Here is a 23091-nt window from a genome sequence, read left to right on the forward strand (position 1 = left end):
TTAAATTCATTTTATTTTTTATGTTTTTGATTGAAATTTATTTTCCAGATTATAATAAGTTTTTATTAAATAATAACGGTTAAGATAAAAAAAAATTTTTGTTAAAAGAAACGAATATATAAATATAAAAACATATTTTGATCGAAGAAATATTATTTCTCCTTAGTCTAAATGATTAAAATATTTATTTTAATTGCTTTAGTTTTTTTTTAAAACATGCTAATAATAAAAAATATATTTATTAAAAGATACATGAATATAAAAAATAAAAACTTTATTAATAAAGTTTTTATTTTAAAAACAGAATTTAAATTATTATCTTTGTTTTTATAAATATCTATTTTAATTTAATTGTGAAAATATATTTGTGTTTTTTAAAAAGAGAGGAGACCATACGTTCCTTAGCCGTGAAAGCAAAGTGGGAGAGTAAATGCGCTTTGTTTTTTATTCATCAAAGAAAGAAAGAATCAAATAATAGAAGGGACTTTTACTTGTAACTGAAACCTTCGTTGTTTGACTTTTACTTGTTCTACCAACAAAGAGGATTCAATTCTGCAGAACACAAAAAAAAGATGATGGGCTGGCGAAGAGTATTGAAATCTTTACAGGCACTGGCCGCCCACAGTCTTCTCTTTTCTTTCACTCTCTTCCTCGTCCTCAAGCTTGATCACGTCGCCTCCTACTCCTGGTGGTCAGTTTTTTTTTTTTTTGGATGAATTCTCCTATGGATTTTGAATTTTACTGAAATTGGTAGTATTCTAGATTCAAGGAATCTCTCAAATTTGTGGGTTTTTTTCCGGGTAATTTTTTGTTTGCGAAACTTGAATTGCATACATGGTAGTTTAGTGGAAACTGATTTTACCCTTTCAAAATCTCAACCTCTCTTCTGCGAAGAAAGTCTTTTTTTTTTTGTTTTTTATTTTTTCTTAAAAAAGAAAGAACCTTCAGTTGTATTTTACGATTAGTGTTACAAACCAGGGCAAATTTCTGTTTTTTCAAAGTTTTACTGTCGTTTCGTTGCGTGTTTCAGGGGATAACAGAGAGACAAAGAATGAAAAGTAGAAACTCTATATTATACCCTCGACCATGTTATTCCTGATGTCGGTGCTTATTTCTAACTCAGATAGAAATGCTCCAACCGATGAGGCAATGGAATCTTTTTGGGTGTTATTTTAAGTTACAGTCTCGTGTTTATGAATATAGAACGTTCTTGTCTATTTCTTTTGGTAAGTGATCAATTCTAATGGAACAGGGATGGCCGTGAAAACTTTAGATTGGGCTTTCAGGCTGTGATCTTACGTTGGTCCGCGAGCTTTTTTGCAAAATAAGTTCTCTTGTGCGCACAAGAGATACTCTAATGCTTAAGTTAGTAAAATATAAAAGTAAACAATGTACTTGAAAATAAGTGAAACTATAGGGAGTGTGTATCTATATGCCGTGTATTTCTGTCTTAAGTTTGTAAAATATAGGGTGGTTGATGGAGGTTCTAGGAATGAAAGGTTGCTTGTTGTTATAGGAGATTGTATGGCCAATCCTTTAATGGTTGTGTTTGGAGTCCAAGACTGACGACTTTTTTTCTATTCTTACCTGTGACTAGGCATTTATACATCTAGTCCTTGAACTTACTCCATGGAGAAGAAAATTATTTTCATGGAAAATTGGGTCATTGTGTGCTTGCCATTGATGGAGATGTTGGTGGCATGTTGTTGGTTGTTGTGCCATACATTATTGGTGGAGATGAGTTGTGTCATTGTCGTAGAAGAGTGCCTGCTCTACATAGAAAAATTGTGTATAGAAAAAAATTGTATGCATGGAAAGTTTGTGTGTGCGACTCCTGGGGAACTTGAAAAAATACATAGAGGTATGTGTTGGGACAGTATTTGGACAACTTGGGACTTGAAATACCTGGATTCTAGTCGTTCAGGGTCAAACAACTATGATTTCTAGCTGTTTGGGTTGAGAGGCCAGCTGTTTGGGCCATGCCCAAGCAACTGGAATGTTGGCGCATGGCATGCACGCACAACCTATTTTTTTCTTATAAAATTTTTGCGCTCCATCAGGGATGAAAGTCAAAGTTGTTATTAGTCAAAGTAAAGAAGTTTGAATATTTGAGTGTTTGGATTTTGTGCTTTTAGCTGGTTAATTTTTAGAGAATTTTGTCAGAGAAGAAGTGCACCATTAGGTAAAGTAACATAAGAGAATGAGGTGGGTTGGGGAATGCAAGATTTTCTTTTCCTAGCTTAATGAAGTGATTTTATTTTAAACATATATGGTTCTTCAGTATCTAAATTTGTTCCTACTATCTTCTGATTTAGATGCTAAGTATTTAATGTTTTGCATTTTAAAGTTTACAATATGGATAATTTTATTTTCAGGTTAATATTCTTCCCACTCTGGACATTCCATGGAGTTGTTGCTCGAGGAAGATTTGCATTACCTGCCCCATCAGTTCCACATAATCGTCATGTAATATTTCCTTGTTTTATTTTGGGTTCATGAAATTTTTAAATCTATCATTATTTGTGAATATGAAGTGTTGAGCTTTTGTTTCATGAACAGTGGGCGCCGTGCCATGCAGTTGTGGCAACACCATTGCTTATTGCATTTGAACTGCTTCTTTGTATATATCTCGAAAGCGTTTATGGTATATATACCAAAAGCCCTCTGGTATTTTTATGCTGTTGAGAATTGACACGTGATAATAACCTTTTCAAGTCTCTTAGTTTTTCTATTTCTCATTATATAATCATGTATGTCCTTAGGCCTTCAAACTTTCAAACTTTCTTAATGCTTTATCCTCGTTTGCAGTTTATCATATTCCAGCTGTAAACTTGAAGATTGTCTTTATTCCATTGCTGGCATTTGAAATAATTATTTTAATTGACAATTTCAGGTATTTTCTTTGTATTATTAATTCATCTCAGTAATTTAAATTACAAATAAGCAGCTAATATCCTACACTGCTTTTGCATAGTGCAAATTGGCACTGAGAACTTTTTGTAACTGGCCATGCTTTTTCTTTTTTAACAAGTTAGCTCTAAGTCATTTCCAAGCTTAAAAAGTATGCATTACTGTAGTGGTCAAATTTTAACTTTTCCTTCATTTTTGATGGACAAATAGAATGTCAAATTATTGCTACAAGGGCTTAAATTAGCACAATATGCTCTATGCTTGCCTTGATTGTTCTTTTACACTTAAATACTTCTTCCTCCATAGAATTCAACCTTTTCAGACCACGAAAAGATAATTATACCAATTGTACTAATAAAAGATCATGTTCAGAATTTCCAACTAATTGTAAGTTGTGTTCACAATTATGCTTGTCATCATATTGTCTCTGTTGGTAACTAGTGTAGCATCATTGCCATGTTTGTAGATGTACTGTTTTTCCAGTTTACATTCAACACATCAATTAGCCTCCCTTCCTCCACCCATATCCAAGTCTTCTTTCTAATTGGTAATTACTATTGTGCGCCCCATTTCATTTATTGTGTAATACTGTTAATGGAGTTTTATTTCTTCTACAGAATGTGTAAGGCTCTAATGCCAGGTGAAGAAGAAAGCATCAGTGATGAAGCGATATGGGAAACATTGCCTGTAAGTTTGTCATAGTACTAACTTGGAGAGCTGTTCAAAGCATGCCATAGTTTATTATTTTGTCTGTAGCTTGGAACTTATTTAGCAACATTTACTGAATTTATTTATCCCTTTCTTTCCCAAAAACAAACATATTTACTCTCTTGACTGAGAGTAGATATTGGAAATATTAACAAACACATTGATTTGGAACTGTTTAAACTTCAAGGACTCAACTTATTTGTTGAAAGTAAATAAGTTTTTGCTAAGTTAAAGTTTTTTGGAAAAAAGAGAGATGTCTTTGTGTTCTGTGGTTTGCATAATTCCAAAATGTTTATCTTACCATAGACACTATTTTCATGCAGAAATGCTGCATGCAATGTTTGCAAGTTTATAGCATTTTTTATATACCTATGATCAGGTGCCACTGTCACAAATTTGACATTTTCATTTTGGTTTGCAACTCCCATGATGGTTTAGGTTGTATATGAATCTGTTCAAGGATTAATGAACTTCCATACTATTTTTGTAGCACTTCTGGGTTGCAATTTCCATGGTTTTCTTTGTGGCTGCTACAGTCTTTACCCTCCTAAAGCTGTGCGGTAATCTTTCTTAACTTTGTATTATTTTTAAATATAATTACATTGGTGTATTCAAATTAGTTAGGGTTGTTGTTTTTTCCTATTACCTTGTTTTGATTCCAGAATTGGTACTATAACATTTATTTCATCTTTTCAGATAGTTATGTTTACCACCCAAATTTCTATTAATTTGATTTTTTATCTTACATGTATACATCGTAGTTGTCAGCATCATGTTGTTATTATTATTAGTATCATCATCGTTGTTGTCGTTATTGCTACTATTTTACTTTTGTGGAATGGAAATGGAGTAATTGGACATCAAAAAGCCTCTTTTTGGTTCCACAAGTAATGGTGATTAATTATTTAAAAGCTGTTTCTTGAGAAAACACAATCTAACTTCCTCTGGAATGGGCTAAAGACAACTTTGTGAGTTGGAGTTGGCATATTGGAGCTATGTGTGTCACTAGGGTCATTTCAGGCTTTGTAGAGGAATTGAATGTTTGGCAAGTGCAGGTTTTTGATAAAGAAATATGGAGCTGTGGAATTGTACTCGCTAAATTTTCAGTTTCTAGAGGTATATTCTTAAAATGCTATTGATAACCACATAAATGATCCATTAGAAAGGATCCTATTTACATGGTCTGAAAGTCATGTGTATCTGCAGTGAAGGTTTTTTTCTCAGCAAATGATCATTTATCTGGTGAAAATGTCATTGGATCATATTTCATGATAAATTAGCATCCCAAATTGAGTGGTGTGACAGGGTTGAAGGTTCTTTTCAATGAAAAACTTCACGGTCCTTGCAGAATATTGAGTGTATAGTGAAACAGTAGTTCTTTGAAACATATCTTAAAAACCATTATTTTTCACAGTTCATGTAGTTCATGCTTTTACATGTCATTAAAATTGTGTCTGAGTGCACTCCTCGCTTCATTGGATACCAACTCTTCCTCACTGACATTCCTTATCTGGTTCCTATACTTGTTACATTGGGGGATCACTTTCCATATAAATTAGCACCCCAAATTAAGTGGCTTGATAGGGTTGAATGTTCATCTCAATGATTTGAATTTTGTGTTTGTAATGCTAAATGTATAGACAAGCTGTTGTTCTTCAAAACATAGCTTAAAAATACAAATTTTGTGCAGCTCATGGGATGCATATTTTTACATGTCATTAACATTTTTGTGCGCACGCTGCTGTGCATAAGATATGGCATTCCTCCCTTCATTGGATGGTAGCTCTTCCTCACTGACATCCCTTACTTGGTTCCTGTTTTTGTTATATTGGAGATCATAATTCAGATATCCCTTCCCATCATATGATGGTGGTCAACTGCTTGGCGTCAGAATTAGTTCATGTACTATATATGAGACTACACTTTAGAGAAAAAATTACTTTATTTTTTCAAATTTCTAATTGATACTTTGAAGGCTGTGTAGGTTTATTCTTGGAGTAATGCTGTGATGTCTTTGCTTTGTCTAATATAAATTCACTTTGGGGGCCTGGTTCCTAACCTGAATAGTGGAAATTGATTTATGTACTTTCTTTGCCATTGATCACACTGTAACAGCTAAACTTGTCCTTTTCTGTAATGAGGGCAATCCTATCTATACTGAATCCTTGCATGTGATGGTTCCTACCAATATAATGACTGCTTTCTGTTTCTTTCTTAAAACATTTCAGGTGATGTGGGTGCACTTGGCTGGTGGGACTTGTTCATAAACTTTAGGTTAGGTTGTATTGATCCTTTCTTTCCAATTGCTGTTTCTCTGTACTGCTTCAGAGTTCAGACATAACAAAGCAGGAGACATGCTTTTAGTGCCACAGCAAAGTGATAAATAACAACATTTTTTTCTGCAGCATTGCAGAGTTCTTTGCCTTTCTCGTTTGTACTAAATGGTCTAATCCAGCGATCCACAGAAATTCTCGGACAAGAGAAGTTAGTTCATCTTCAACGACCATTAGATATCTTGATTGGAATGGTGGCTTAATGGTTTCTCCCGAGGAGAATCAACACCAGGACAGAATGTGCGGTCTGCAAGAAATTGGTGGCCATATTATGAAAATTCCTTTAATTGGTTTCCAAGTTCTCCTTTTTATGCATTTAGAGGTACTTGTGTAATTGACTTGTGATCATGGCTGCTGGATGGGATTCTTTTATTAGCAGATAATGGCTTTTTTTATTTCAGGGAAGACCTGCTGGTGCTAGAAATTTACCGTTTCTGGTTCTTTTCTCTCCACTTTTCCTACTTCAAGGAGCTGGTGTATTGTTTGCTGCTTCTAAGTTGGCAGAAAAGCTTATTCTTTTATTGCGGAGCGAAGCTGGCACAGGAAGATATTTTAGATTTTCCTCAAGAGCTCATGACTGCTTGGGGTTCTTGCATCATGGTTCCAGGTAATCACTACCTTTCCATCAGAAAATTAACCTGTTCAGGCAAGGTTATCACTCCACTGAACCATTGTGAGTATTTGATGTGGTATGGTTACTAACAGAAGAAACTGTTCTGCACATTCCAATTTGTTAACACAGGCTGCTGGGCTGGTGGTCAATTGATGAGGGAAGTCGAGAGGAACAGGCTCGATTGTACCATGGGGGAGATGCTGGGTTAGTATATCATTTTTTTTCCATACATTTAATAATGACCCATAAATTGCAAAAGTATTTTTTTCTTTTTTGAGCATGTGTCATGTTGGATGACATCCTTTGGTGAGGTCAAGCGAAGAAGGACAAGGACAAGGATATAACAATAGAATTGAGATATTTGAAACTGGATTTTGCACATTTAAACCTAGGAATCTGTAAGCTTAAATTTGAATGGACTGCAATATGAAATTGAGGAGCTGATAGATTATATATATATACACCCTTGGAAGTTGCCAAGTGTGGAAAAGTAGGGATGGGAATTTCATCGGGGGTGTTGTGATTAGTTTATATTATTATGTCAAGGTTAGTTCCCAACCTACACCACAATATGTGTGTGGTATTTAACAGATTTGTTTGAATTGCCCCTACCTTTTGACTAGGCTTTCATTATACATAGGAAAAGTAGTGTTGTTGTGCTGTACACAGTAATTACAAAGAGGAAATCTAGGAAGCTAAATATAGTAAAAGGTAAATTTCCTATTTAAGCATTTATATTCCTATTTAAGCATTTACAGCTGTATGCTTGACTTCAACCTTTCTATTGACATCCCCCCTCAAATTGATGCGGGCTTATCCATAAGCATCAATTTGGTCGTAAGAAAATGATGACGTTGTCGTGTGAGAGTCTTGGTAAAAACATCAGCCACCTGAAGATTGCTGGACACATGTGGAAGTGATATAGTTTGAGCTGCAAAGGCGTCACGAATGAAGTGGTAGTCCACCTCAATATGCTTTGTGCGCTCATGGAAGATAGGATTGGCGGTAATGTGTATAGCACTTGTATTATCGGCAAAAAAAGGAGGAGTGCACTGCTGAAAACCAAGCTCAGCAAGGAGCCCGTGGAGCCAAATGATCTCGGAACAAGCTTGGGACATAGCCCTGTATTCAGACTCAGTAGAAGACTTGGAAACATGGTCTTGTTTCTTGCTCTTCCAGGAAATAAGTGCAGGGCCAAGGAACATACACCAACCAGTAGTTGAACGCCGAGTGTCAGAACACCCGACATAATCAGCATCACGATAAGCAATAAGATCAAGAGAACTACCAGCAGGATAGCAAAGTCCTCTTCGAATTGTGCCATGAACATAACGAATTATTCTTTTAATAGCAGCTAGATGGAGGTGCCTCGGAGAAGTCATGAACTGACTAACCTGTTGTACTGCATAAGAAATATCAGGTCTAGTGTTTGTAAGATAGATCAAGCTGCCCACGAGTGTACGATATGCTGCCGGGTCTGATATTAAATCAACCTCATCTTTGTGTAGCTTGAGATTAATTTCCATCGGAGTATCAAGGGGTGGCGAATTCTGGAGACCAGCAGCTGTCACCAAGTCCATGGCATACTTGTGTTGGGATAAAAATATGCCATGTGAACCAGCATGAATCTCTAGACCAAGAAAATATGTTAGAGGACCTAGATCCTTCATGTGGAAGGATTTCTGCAAATGCTGCTTTAGTTGATAAATCAGAGCTAAATCAGTACTGGTGATAACTATATCATCAACATACACCAATAGAAACACAACTCCATGTGCAGTCTTACGTAGAAACAAAGATGCATCATATTTACTTTTGAGGAAATCAAATTGAAGAAGGATAGAAGTAAATCTCTCATACCAAGCACGAGGAGCTTGTTTGAAACCATACAAGGAGCAGCGTAACTTACACACAGCAGAGGTAGGAGTGGAAAATAAGTCGGCTGGTGGTCGCATATATATATCTTCAGTGAGATCACCATGAAGAAAGGCATTCTTCACATCTAATTGGTGTAAACACCAATGTTTAGATGTTGCAATGGCCAGAATTGTTCGAATAGTACCCATTTTGGCTACGGGAGCAAAAGTCTCCTCATAATGTACTCCATATTTTTTATGGTTTCCAAGAGCCACCAATCGTGCTTTATATCTGTCCAAGCTGCCATCAGCCTTGATTTTAACATAATAGACCCATCGACACCCAAGAGGAGTCACACCAGAAGGACAATCAACAATGTCCCAAGTCTGATTAGCTTCGAGAGCATGTAATTCTTCTTGCATAGCCTGCTGCCAGCATGGTTCTTTAGCTGCCTGTGAATAACCAGTAGGAATAGCAATAGAGGATAAAGTGGCAGAGAGAGCAGCAGTCGAATTATGTGCCACAGAGGAGTTAAATCCATACTTAGCAGGTGGTACAGATACTCTAGAGGAGCGGCGTAAAGGAGCCAAAACAGTTACCTCAGAAGCCACAGAAGGGTGCAAAGGAGGAGCAGATGACAAGACATAAACTGAAGGGGGCAGCACTGGAAGTCTTCTCTTGTATACCATATGTGGCTTGAACCTGTCAACTTGAGCACTTTGCAGATGAGAAGAGTCATCAAAAGAGGGTAAAGAGGCAAGAGAAGTGGCTGAGGATGAAGGCAAAGGAAAGAAACAGCTACAATGGGAAAAGGATACATCACAATTATTGTCCACAAACTGACCTACAGAAGCTAGATTTACAGCAAGCTTAGGTGAGACAAAAATATCCTTTAAAGGAGGTATATCACCAACAGCTACAATGGGAAGAGCATTGCCATTAACTGTTTGAATATGTGAGGATCCACAATATTTGCGGATATTACTTAAGCCACCAAAGGAGTTTGTCATGTGATTGGAAGCACCTGAATCTAAGATCCAAGGAAGTGTTGAAGAACCAGTACCTTGAAGATCAAGTGTGGAGAAAGCACTCACAATCATTTCTTACACCATCTCTCTGGTTAATAAATGTGCTGGAGGCTGTGAGAGAGGTGAGCCAACAAGAGGCTATGGAGCAGAAGGACTAGCATTGGTAACAGCAGTGTGATAGGCTTTGTTGATGCGAGGAGGACGAATAGAACATTCCTTAATAATGTGTCCTGGCTGTTTGCAGTAGTTGCAAAACTTATTTGGACAATGAGGTGCAATATGACCATACTTCTTACAACTATAGCATTGTGTCTTGCTCATATCATGGTCTTTCCCTTTTCTGTAAGCAACATAAGCAACTGGGGCAACTCTGGTCTGCTCCATAATGGTCTGAGTATGGAGACGCTATTCTTCACGCAAGAGTTCTCCAAAACAAGCATCCAAGGATGGAACAGGATCACGATTGACAAGAGAGGCACGTACTGGTTCATATTCAGATCGCAATTTCATCAAAATTTGGTCGCGTTGGCTAATCTTATGGACTTGCTGCATTGCCAACACTCCTTCGGCAGATATCTTAGCTGTAACAAGATCAGAATAGTCATTCCACAGAGTCAAAAATCCAGAATAGTAATCTTGAATAGAGAGATCTCCTTGGGTATAGTTGGCAATAGCCAACTCAAGCTGAAACCGCCTAGCATTGTTATCTTGGTTATAGGCTTGTGTGAGGTGATCCCACATAGCCTTTGCTGATCCATGAGGGCGCAAAGACAGGATAAGATGTGGCTCCATAGAACTGAGAATCCATAACATGATTTGTGCATCTTTGGCTGCCCATGTTGCCTTAGCAACAACATATCCCTCAACAGCCAAGTTTCCTTTGTTGCTGTCATCTATATGGCCCTATAACTCCTTTTCCTCGAGAAAGATCTCCAGCTGAAATGCCCAAGTAGTATAATTTTTGCCAGTAAATTTGACACAAACATTATCTGACTTTTCCATGAGGCTATGACTGAGAGGAAAAAAAAAGACTAAGATTTTAGGAATTCTATGAGAGAGGCTCTGATACCATAACAGATTTGTTTGAATTGCCCCTACCTTTCGACTAGGCTTTCATTATATATAGGAAAAGTAGTGCTGTTGTGCTGTACACAGTAATTACAAAGAGGAAATCTAGGAAGCTAAATATAGTAAAAGGTAAATTTTCTATTTAAGCATTTATATTCCTATTTAAGCATTTACAGCTGTATGCTTGACTTCAGCCTTTCTATTGACAGTATTGTGGTGTAGGTTGGGAACTAGCCTAATCTTTAGCCTCTTTTCCTCATTTGCCTCTCCCTTTTGTCACATCTTTCTTCTCCTTCTCATATCTTTTTCTAATTCTTAAATAAATCTTTATAAAACGACATTGTATCAGAGCATAACAATCTAGATTTAGTGAGTTCAATCTCAAAACTCTTCTAACAGCCTCAACAGTTCCCTCGCTGACTTCAGCTATATCAGCATGACATCATCACACTTCTCAGGTTGTCGCCTTAGAAATGCCTCGGCTTCAAGATCAAAAGCCCCAATGTTCTACTGTCAATCATTGTTCCCTTAGCTGCCAATTTGTCAAGTTAGGTGACAAACTTGGAAAAGTGACGAATCTTGAATCTTGAGAATTATAGGGTTGTTTGTTGGAGTAATTAAGCATGATTGCATGTGATTGAGTTAGTAAGGTGCTATGTAGTTATTGGCTGGTTGGGCTCTTGTGGTGTTTAGTTATTTGGGGGTCAAAATGGTTTGGATGCCTCTCGATGGAGGATCTCTTCTCTTTAAATAGTGAAGTATCAACATAATTACATTCTACAATCACTCCTGAACCATAATTACAATTGTCTATCAATCAATTCCCTAAATTAAGTAATTACATATCAATCAATCTCCCTAGATTAAGCTCTCTAAATCAAGTAATTACATATAAATCAATCAAGATATTATAACTAACATCCACCACAAATTGATGCTGGTGGATTACAAAGCATCAATTTGTAAATCATGAATTAATGTCAATGATGAGTTAGAGCCTTGGTAAACACATCAGTTGTCTGGAACTCAGTGGAAAAATAAAGGAAAGTAATCACATGTCGGTCAAGTGCTTCATGAATAGAATGATAATCTACTTCAATGTGCTTGGTGCGCTTATGAAAGATTGCATTAACAGCAATTTGAATGGCACTGGTGTTATCAGCATGAAGAGAAGGAGTAAGTTAAAGAATACCTAGTTCACTTAACAGATTCCGAAGCCAAACAATCTCAGAGCATGCAAATGACATAGCATGATATTCAGACTCGATTAAGGATTTATAAATTCTATGCATAGCTTGTTTCCATCATGCTTAAGTAGAAGTCCAAGAGTAAAACTTAAGTACAATATTAGTATTAAAAGTATCTTAAAGAGTTGTATGAGAGAACCAATACCTATATGGAGGATGTGAAATCTGAATGACCGAAGAGGTTTAGTCGAGACAAGATCAAGTGTCGGAGCTAGGTCATGCAATGGAACTGATGGACGACGTCTCTAATACACAATTCTTGACTTAAAACATTCAATATAACTCGACATATCATCAAAATTAGGACGCAAAACTGAAGGGGAATCATGAGAAGTAAATGACTAAAAGAAATATTGATTTTCAAAGAAGACCACATTTTGAGAAATACAAAGTTTGTTAGCATCCGAATCATAACACACAAACTCCTTATAGACATTACTATATCCTAGAAAATCACACTGAACAAATTGAGTAACAAGCTTGTGTCGTTCAGTTGGTGGCAAGTGACCAAATATATCAAGAGAGTTATACTCTGGAGCAACACCAAATAAACAGGAATTCAAAGAATCAAATTTGAGAACTTGAAAGGGTAGCGATTAATCAAATAAACAATTGTAATGCTTCTAACAAAAATCTAGTTGGTACATCAAACTTAATTAACAAGGTACGAACAACATCTAAAAGGTGACAATTCTTATGCCCTGCAACCTATTTTGTTGAGGAGTATATGGACAAGAACATTGGGAGAGAATACCTTTCATTTGTAGATAAGATTGAAAGTCATTGGACATATATTTCCTCCAGAATTAGATCTTAGAGTCTTAATACAAGTAGAAAATTGATTTTTAACAAAGGCAACAAAATTTTGAAAAACTAAAAACACAAAATATTTATATCACAAAATATTTATACCGAGCATGTGAAATAACGAGACTAATGCGTATACATTGGTATGAATGATTGCAAAACTAGTAGAAGCTCATTGCTATAAAAGCAAATTATCACATTAAAGGGGGTGAAGGCAAGGTGGTGGAGAAAGGGAGATATTAAAGGTTGGTTAGTTGATTGATTTATCCTTCACGCTTGTCCTGATATAGTTTATTTAGTTATTGTAGTTGTCAGTTTATGCTTGGTCCCTATACATCTCACTTAGATGTTGTTTATCACATCTTATGTACCTAAAATCAGGTCCTGGGAATGGATTGTTATTCTCCAGTTATACATTTAAAGGCAGATGCCTTTTTTTATGCTAATTAAGTTGGATTACCAAATGATAGAAGATCTATATCAGGATATTATACTTTCATTTGCTGTAATCTAGTCTCATGAAGTGTGAAATTTTATGGTTTAAAAACCTGATCTATGAGTTGGGAATAACAAATGATGATCTTATATCACTGTGATGATCTCATAATTTTGTTCAACATGACCGGATGAAGAACATCGCGATTGCTAGGTGCTTTATTAAAGAGAAGTTGAATGATATGACTATTTGTATTCCCTTTGTAATGTCTAAAAATCAATTACCAATATGTTTACCAATAGACTTGTTGTTTCACTCTTTTACTTTACTTGGTAGATGGGCATGAAATATAATTATGCTCCACTAAATTGTTATATTATAATGTCAAGGATAGTTATGTAATCTCGTGCTCTTTCTTTTATATATATATATATATATATAATTTTTTTTTTTTTTTGCGGTGTAGGTCGGGCATTAACTTTGCCTCCTTTCCTTTTCATCTCTCATTTTCCTTTCCTTGTTTTGCTTTCTCACATCCTTCTTCTCCTTCTCCTTCTTGTATCTTTCTCTAACTTTTAAACAAACACAAAACAACAGAGGTACCCAACTTAGTACTTTTATTATATTTTAGATTTTTTGTTCATACATAAATAATTTTTTATTTGTGAATTTGCATTTTGAACTTCTTTTTTTTTTCTTAAGGATTTTATCTTATAGTGAAGATTTATTAATTTTCATGCTTTAAATTTTTAGGATGTGATTTCCAAAATTATTTCTTTTTATTTATTTTCTTAAGAACTTGGGTTGGATCGAATACCCAACAGGTGGACAAAGCTCTCCACCTGACCTAACCTGATCACGTCAAATGTGGAACGGATAATGGTTTTAGGTATTCTGGGTAAGGTTCAGCTCGTGCAGGTACACTAAAAACCCGCTCCGCTCCAATCCAACCCTTCTCTATCTCTTAATAGAAGCAAAGAACTCTGAACCTGGATTCAGTAGTATATAAGCAATACAATTTTTCTGGAAGCATTCCTACAATTTCAATTATCCATGTTGACACCAGATATTCTTTAATGTCATTTGATCAAGCATCCTCAATTTTGCATTTTGAGTTTTCTCCATTAAGTGTACAAATTTGTGCTCTTTACTAAAATTTGTAAATTTGTTTCATTGATCTGCAGTTATAATACTTTCTGTGGTTATCCTCCTGAGATAGTGAAGAAAATGCCTAAAAAGGATCTCACTGAGGAGGTGATTTAGTTTTCATTTTTGTTCGTTGAATGTTATTTGTTGCAATGGCAAAATTTCACACATACATATAAGCATACTATCTCTCTTTCTCTAGGCATTTGTTTAATATTTGATTCAACCATGGATTTTTATTGGCCAATGCAAACATTGATGATGACCCTCTATTGTCCACTTTTGCATTAGTATACGATTCTCTTATATTTCAGGTGTGGAGGCTGCAGGCAGCTCTTGGTGAGCAGACAGAAATCACAAAATACAGCCAGCAGGAGTTTGAAAGACTTACAAATGTAATATTCTCATCTTTTGCTGATGGTCTCATAATCAAGGGACATGGTTTGAATGTGTGAATATTATAATGTCTGTTATTTGGAAACCATCTATTTTTTTTAAAAAATAAGGATAGCACCCTTGTTCCATGAATTTGAACATTCTTAGTTGAATTACTCATTTCTGACTTGTGGATAAGTTTGATTCACTTTTTACCTAAGGGTTGAAAATTAAATTTTTTAACTTTTCGTTCCAGTGTTCTAGGTTTATTGATGAAGTAAAATAATTTTCAGAATGGTTAACTTTCAATCTAAAGTAATTCTGAACTTTTCATAATATCCATGTGAAAATCTGTTAGTCCCCAATTGGAAGATGGAAAGGAGCCTGGAAGAAACGTTCAGCCGTGTTTACTTGTGGAAAAGTTACTCTACAAAACAGAAAACTAAAGAAAACATGTTTACAAATTGAAAATTAAATGTTTTTTTTCTTGAAAACGTGCATTTTCTATTTTTCTAGTTCTGTGGAAAACTGAAAAACTCAAGAAGGTTGTTTTCCCAATTATTCACTCTAAAATTAAGAGCTTCCTTACGTTTATCTAATTTCTTATGTTCATTTCTTCTATTGTTTTGAATGTAAGCCAAATAATGCTCTTGTTTTCTATTTTAGAAAATTTGTATTTAATAAACATGTTTAACTGAACTTTGATTATCTCAAAGAAAGATATTTTAACCAAGAACCTGAAACTCAGTCTCCAATTTGTCAATTGCAACGTAAAATATGCATGTTGAATTACAATAACTGTAATAATACTGTCACAACATTACACATACTAGAAAAAAGTGCTAAAGGTCCAATTAGTTATTAAACTGAAATACATCATAATGCACTAATATCTTGGAATTTAGATCTACAATGCAATTTTCTTAAGCATAGATTTTCAAAGGAGATCAGTGTATCACAATATCACACTATAATTATTTGAAATAAGTCACAGAAAAGCTTAATGCATAGCAAAAGATCCTGCTGTGTCTGTTCTGTTGTCTATAAATGATGGGAGTTTGCTTGAGATATTCTGTTGCTTGAGTTTGCATTATTCTGTTGTCAGCATGAGTTATCTAAATACTATTTTGATGTACTGGTCAGGAAAAAGTTTTATGTAGGGTGTGCTTTGAGGGAGAGATCAGTGTGGTTCTGCTCCCCTGTAGACATCGTATCCTTTGCAGGTATGGTAACTTGGTATCTGCTAAAATGTACAGCTCATTGTTATTGTCCCTTCCCTTTTGGTCATGCTCATTGATTCTTAAATTTATTGCAGCACCTGCTGTGAGAAGTGTGAAAAATGTCCAATTTGTCGTGTCTCTGTCGAGGAGTGCTTATCTGTGTATGACGTTTAGCTTCTAACTCAGCGGTTTTGTAATATGAATGATCAATTCGAGTCCCACAGATAAGGTATGACAGTTTTAACAGTGAAGTTCTTTTTGCAGCTGATCATAACTTTTACTTCTGCATGCGCTGCTTGTTCAAATTAACATGATCATGCATTAGGGACATACAAGGGACACGGTTGCTTTACTTGTATTTGTACCTTTATTTTTCTTCAAAGAAAACAAATGTAAGTAGTTTTTAGTTTTTTATTGGTAGAAGATGCTGATATGTTTTTTCCATGCCACATATACCCTCTAGACATTTAAGAGCTGTATGTCTGTGTATAGAAGTGAGTGTTGAGTTGGCTGGGACCTATTTTCTCTTGGCATTGGAGGCTTGAAATACACCTTTACGTTCTAATGTAGATACATATACCCTCTTGGGAAACGTTTGTATATTACCTTGCAAGTGATAGTTTGAGGATCCCCATCGTAGTTTCAACATAACTCTCTATAGTGATACTAATTTTGACTTGTGAGATATAAGTTAAAGAAAGACTTCAGGGATGTCAGAAAATGAGATCATAACACCTATACGAGTTTATTCTACAAAACAGCCAAAGATGTGCCATCAGGCATTCCTGTAATATCAGAGGTTTAGTCTTTGTTTTACTCTTAACGTAGATTTTGGAAGTTGATTTTGAAGCATTTAGCACGAGTTTATTGTGTTCGATTAATCTGTACTATCAGCTGCTGCTTGGAACCTATACTATTTGCATTTACCAATTTGTTACCCAAGTGCCATTACTATTTAGCAGCAAGTCCAGAGGTCTATCACATTATTTGCAGACGACAGGGACATGTCTTTCTTGGTAAACAATCTGAAGCATGCCAATTTGAAGGATTCACAACTTTTAGAAATCCAGGTAATTCAAGAAATATGCAGTATTATTGCTAATGCGGCATCCTCGTTACGCAATTAAAATTCTGCAATAAGTAGTTATTGTTGCTAAAGTTGACAGCATCTTCCTATCCTAGCAGCTAGGAAGAATTTTCAATAGATTTGCCGTTACAAACATGAAATCACGAGAGCGAATGGAAAATCTTCTCCCATATATCATGCTGTGACAAATGAAGCTTCTGTTTAGGATTTGGCATTATGATGCCATTCTTGGTAGCTGGCTTGTTAACTAGTTTCGAATTGCCCGTTAGCTGAATTGCAAAATCATTGAAGCAGTCATCAACGGTTCAAAATGGTGTCTGGATAGATTATGCACACTTTAACACCGGTTGGCTGATCCATGCCGTAGTTTATTTGGTAGCTCTTTATGAAAATGTCTTCGAGTAATTGCAGCAACTATGCTCTGTGGGATCCTCATCTCTGCTTGCATGAAAACTTGGTGTAAGAATGCTTGCCCAATATACTTCATGTGCTTGCTCTAATCAGGGGCAACAAAAATAGATGGACATTTGACTCTGGTTTTACTCTTAAAAAACGAAAGCCCCAAGTTCACTCGCTTTCTTAGTTCAATTCAACACTGATTTGGAGAATTACAAATATATATATATATATATATATATATATATATATATTAAACCAACCTTTGGCAGCAGCAAGTAGATCGTCTTCTGTGATGGTGACTCTAGGAAGCTTGTATCCATGTTTCTCCTCCCATAAGGAGGCAGGTTCATTAATGCTCAGCAGATTGCTCGGAGGGCTTCTTAAATAATCGTGACTTGTTCGGAGTTGTCAATACAAGCCCAAACCATTTTGGCCATGGTAACTTCTGCGCTATGCTTTTAACAGACTACTTCCCCTTGAGAGTTTAGACACTATCTTAACAGTACCAGCTGCCTTCATAGCATTAACAAGCGTGACTTGTTCTGCTATGCCTTTTACCACCAACAGCTGATATCGCACTCAATCTTGTGTTCTCCAGTCACCTCTCCTGATAGAACCTAAAACTCACAATCAAGAATTATAGAACTCTAGAATTATAAATTCATTGAAAACATTTTTTTGTTGTGAATCTTGAGGGCAAAACCTTAAAATTCATAATCAAGAATTATAATATTTATCCAAAAAAAATAAAAACAGGTTATAAAGGCCCGTTGATTACTTAAATCAAGAACAAAAAAATATATAGTTAGAATGTCATAAAGATGATCTTCTTGATAAGTCTTGAAAGTTCAATGAAAAACTAAAAGTAAAATTGCCCATAATTTTTATTTAAAAACTAATTTGTCTTCACATATTTATATGTTTGACTTGAACACAAATAAACTATAATTAACTATGAGCTAAAAATTAATCTCAAACAACCAACTAACTTAAAAGTATGGGTAAAACAAAATACAAAGCCTTAAACTTGTATAAATAAAATCCCAACCAGTATTCTAGGCCTTATCAGAAGGTCTTTCCAATGTTTTATTTATATGAAATTATAACTCTATAGGAAACAAGGTTTTTGAAATTTTCTATAAAAATTTAAGCTTGATCCAATGATTAATTTGTAAGTTATGACCGTTAACATAAATCGGTGCAGCCAAGCTCTAGCACATGTTAAGCAATCTCATCTCTTGCTTAGATCAAATTGATTAAGACTTGATCCTCATTTGAACTCATATTCATGCTTTACGTTAATTTAGAATGAATTCCCGAAGCTTACTCAACCTAAATGTCATGAATCAACCAATTGAATGCCTCTTTGATCCAATTGGTTCTTGTCCGTATAATTAGTCCAATCAACATATGTAATGGATCTTGTAGTGTTACTTGTTGATTCTCACAATCTTTGATAGTGTCATTGAACTTAATCTAACGGGTTAACCTTGAAACCTTTTGACCCGACTTCTTTTCTAGCTTAGGCTTCAAATTAAACTGTTTGGAGTTGCCTCGACATGACTTAGTTGATTTTATAGGTCCAAAAGCAATACAAACAAACATTAAAAATATGACTTGGCTTTAAAAAAAAAAAAACTCCAAGATGACATTTATTTTTAAATATTAAGACAATGACACATCAGATCACTTTTGTTTCGTAGCTTAACCCACTAAACTTGCAACCTAAGTCATGGGTTCTATTGATTTTAATAATTTTTTACTTAATTATATGACCACAAAAATATACACTTATAAAATTGAGCTCAAACCAAATATTGAGATATTTATTTGAGACCATTATAGATAACAAACCAAAATAAATTATGAAGCCCGATTCAACTAAATTGATCTGATCTATTTTTCCAGGCATGTTGAGAGAAAAAAACACCACAATTGAAATTCTGTCATCGAATGGAACTCATTGACAACAAAAAATACCATTAACCTTATTAACTAAATTTGCAAAATGACTTTAAGGTATCATTTTTAGTTTTTTTTTTAATTCCAAAATATTGAATGGAAAAATATAACAATTTAAGAAGGGATTTCTTATTCATTCTCAAACTTTCAAGTGCTATTAACGTTGCAAAATATAAATAAGAATCACTTAGACACCCTTTTTAGCTTTAGTTATAGAGAATGATAAAAAAAAATGATGTTGGTGATGATATGTAATGACTGCTCTAACTTTTTAACAAATGTGGCATTCCAAATGAGGTTTAATTATGCCTAACCACTAACTAAATTCATGAATTCATATGTTGTGAGTACGAAGCTTGCTTGAATCTTTATTTTTACAAGTTAACATAACAACACCTACTTGAATGCTAAGTTACAAGATAACATGATAGGTGTATGGTTATTATATAATAATTACATGGTGACTTATAAGATAATTGTGTGGTGGTTCACATTAAAGCAAAAGTTCACCATTATTTCTCCCACAAATTGGTTTATAAATCTACTTTGCATGACAAGTAATCCATATGATCGTTCACAATAAAATATCAGTTCACCAGTATTATTTCTATAAGTAGGTTTGTAATCTTAACCCTTTAGGTAATGCATGTGAGCTAAAATGTAAAAATTCCAAGGGTTAATAGGTATAAAGACAATTGAAAAACAAAACCATATATAAAAACTACTTGATTATTATTCTCCCACATTTTCATTTTCATTCATTTCCTCTCTTCTTGTACAATATGTTCTTCCCTTATTTTACTAACTTAAACATCAAAAAATCTTTAGTTTAATAAAGGGAACTTGATTCACTAGAGAAGTACAAATTACAACTCAAGCTCAAGTAGAAAAAATATTCAAAACCCACCAAAATAGATGTGGGAAGGCCTGATTCATTTAAGGTTTAGACTTATGACTTTATTAATGGAACCAGCTATAAAGGACTAAACAAAAACTAGTTCATTTCTCTTCTTACATATTTTAAAAGTTTTTTCATAACCTAGAAATGCTACAACACGAGAGAGTAATCTATCTCCTTATTATTGGTATATCAGCCCCTCAAGACCTTCACCATATGGCACATTAAGTGAGAGTACTTTATGAGGTTGTTCTAGCCAATAAAGAATAGCTAAGAGTCATTCCTCTTTCATAGTGGATTGTGTAACTAGTAACCCCACAACCTATGCCACTGATTGGATATATACAACTTCAATTTCATGAAGGAACAAGGCAAAACAACATATAGAAAAGTAAACAAGAGTATTATTGTACTCCAAACCTATCTAGAAGTTACCATAATAGCCAAGACAAACTTTCTTAAACTAGGTTTTGTAAACATGATCTCTAAAAGTAAAAAAAGTAAAGTATCAAGAAGTCACAACCATAGTAATGGCCATTGCCATCATTCCCTTTCAAAATCCTACTCAAATAGTCCTAAATAGGAAAAAAAACCATAATATAAGGAGATTGTGCATACCCTATAGAATAATATCATCCTTATAAAATAGAAGATTCCCCGTTATGTAATACATGTCTTCTAAAATAATTTGTCTCAACATAAATAAACTTGGACTATTATGACGAGCTCACAAATATGAGATAAATGTATAAAATGTACAAAACAACCTTAAGCTAGTTATATAGGATAACAATGCCATGTGTAAAATCTTCTCCACCATGTTCTATGAATCTGTACGAGCATGGTTCCATAGTTTAGAGCCTGATCCCATCTATGACTTCACTAATATGTGTGCCAAGTTTATTGCTCATTTTAGTACAAGTATATTAGTTTAAAAAAAGCTCAATTAAGCTCTTTGTCATTATCCAATGGGAAAATAAAAGCACTAGAGCCTATTTGAAAATGTTTAATGATAAAATAATCAAGGAAAAGGGTTTAGTTAAACCCATTACCATATATGATTTAATTAATAGGGTACATAACTATACCTTATAGGAAAGATTATATTTTCTCCTCAAGGTAAAGTAGGCAATGAAGAACCATATTCATGTAGAGGAGTTGAGTGTAGCTAGGTATGAACACCTTTAATCTCATAGACAAAGAGAAAAATCTCCTAAACACCATCGATTTCCTAGTAGTTTTAAAGATTTAGGAATAACCTAAAAGGGTTAATTACAATAGGCTAGTATACCCTAAACTAATTACCACTTATTTAATACCACTTACATTGATATGTTTATTGCTATTAAAGGAAGATAATTTATCAATACTCACCTCTAATAAAGGGAGATGCTAAAACATGCAATCCTAATAAGTTCTACCTTTTTAATAAAGATACGAATCATGAAACTGAAGATTGTTATGCTCTTAAGAAAGAAATAGAAAGGTTAATTGCTAAGGGCTACCTCTGATAGTTTATAAAAATAAGACAACCTGAATAACAGGAAAAATAGACGTTAGAAACCTTTACCTAAAATCAATGAAATGTTAGGCAAAAATTCAATAGGAGGCCACTCTAATAGAAGCAAAAAAGATGATAGAAAGCAAGTTTTACTTACCCCACACCTTTCAAACCTTTGGCATAGAGCCTATTGTGTTCACCCTAAAAAAAGATAGAGAAAGGATGACCTTTCCTCATAAAGATGCATTGGTAATCACCATTGTCCTTTTTAATTATAAGGTGCATAGGGTATTGATGGATGACAAAATACTATGAATATCCAATGCCGAATAAGATATGGTGTACATAGACATTGACCGCTCTAAATTAACACTAATGAAGACTCCCTTGATTGAGATTGAGGTGTACCAGAAAAAGTTGTGCTAAATATATTGATCACCATTGGCACTAATCTAAGATGCCATACTCTCTAACAAATATTTATGGTGATCGTGATGAATTCTTCTTATAACACCATACTTAGGAGATCACTCCTTCACGAGACAAACACGATGATTAGTAACACGTATCTAGCTATGAAACTATCCATTAATAGCGTAGCAATAGTGAGGGGGAATTAGATAGTTTCCAAGAAATGCTTCTCTACTTGCCTAAAGAGAAATAATGTTTATTGGAAGATCAATGAGGATCTCTCAATGAAACACCTAAAATACAGAAAAAAGGCCATAAATGTTTTAAAAGAAGTTAGTTTCTATCAATAAGAAAACACTGTCACTACAATAATTGGGTCTACTTTGGATCTCTAGCAAGAGAAAGCCTTGATAGAGCTCCTTAATATCCAAAAGAGAATTTTTCCTTCAAGCCTCCTTACATACATGACATTATCCAAGACATGGCCTCTTCCCAATTAAATGTTTGTCCTTATTTTCTCATGGTTAGCCTGAAAAAGAGAAATTATAGAGGAGAATGATAAAAGGCCATCTTTGAAGAAATAAACAAGTTATTAAAGGCTAATTGCATTCATGAGGTGATATATCTAGAATGGCTTGTGAATGTGGTCATGGTAAACAATCTCAATAGAAAGTGGCACATATGTTATAAACCCCCACGTAAATATAGGTATGAAAGTAACAAGACCCCTGTTGAGTAAAGGATATTGATGAAGTTGAAAAGAGAATTATGAATTTTAGGTTTAAAATTTGTATTGTCAACAAAACCGCTAACTAGTGTCGACGGGTAAAAGAATAAGGACAATGAGAAAATGATTCCACAAAATTAGTATGGTATGATGGTACAAAAAAGTGATGATATAAGCACTCGTTAAAAATCGGTAATGTTACTATAAAACAATAATAAGTCTAATATATATATTTGGTTTTGAGAATTTAATGGAATAACTAATACAATTCATGCAAGGATTGAACAAGAAACTTGGATTTTGGTGTAAAATCACCTACTGCCTAGTTTTATGCTATTGCGCATAACTTTTAATTCAG

General features: G+C 34.6%; 1 protein-coding gene across 4 annotated transcripts; it reads left to right on the plus strand.

Moving 5' to 3' along the window:
• Positions 1–412: 412 nt before the first annotated feature.
• Positions 413–17227, plus strand: LOC133678930 (uncharacterized). Of its 4 annotated transcripts, none has more exons than XR_009836063.1 (16): positions 413–691; positions 2376–2466; positions 2560–2644; positions 2809–2893; positions 3528–3597; positions 4109–4178; positions 5847–5892; positions 6024–6273; positions 6353–6558; positions 6694–6768; positions 14192–14261; positions 14468–14548; positions 15672–15751; positions 15844–15977; positions 16708–16818; positions 16934–17227. XR_009836063.1 is itself a non-coding variant. In XM_062101452.1 (14 exons), the coding sequence occupies exons 1-14, from the start codon at positions 573–575 to the stop codon at positions 15920–15922; spliced, it is 1407 nt and encodes a 468-aa protein (XP_061957436.1). In that variant the 5' UTR covers positions 414–572; the 3' UTR covers positions 15923–16348. The 4 variants fall into 4 exon arrangements, 1 of the variants encoding a protein (XP_061957436.1); XR_009836062.1 differs by having other exon boundaries at positions 16711–16818; XR_009836064.1 differs by having other exon boundaries at positions 16742–16818.
• Positions 17228–23091: the final 5864 nt, after the last annotated feature.

This window comes from Populus nigra, chromosome 18, assembly GCF_951802175.1.
Source record: "Populus nigra chromosome 18, ddPopNigr1.1, whole genome shotgun sequence".
Lineage (NCBI taxonomy): Eukaryota > Viridiplantae > Streptophyta > Magnoliopsida > Malpighiales > Salicaceae > Populus > Populus nigra.

Coding starts and splice junctions, on each gene's coding strand:
- LOC133678930 (XM_062101452.1), top strand. CDS start 573: ATGATGGGCTGGCGAAGAGTATTGAAATCTTTACAGGCACTGGCCGCC. Junction 14,262..14,467: donor AAAAGGATCTCACTGAGGAG/GTGATTTAGTTT, acceptor CTTATATTTCAG/GTGTGGAGGCTGCAGGCAGC. Junction 14,549..15,671: donor AGTTTGAAAGACTTACAAAT/GTAATATTCTCA, acceptor TGTACTGGTCAG/GAAAAAGTTTTATGTAGGGT.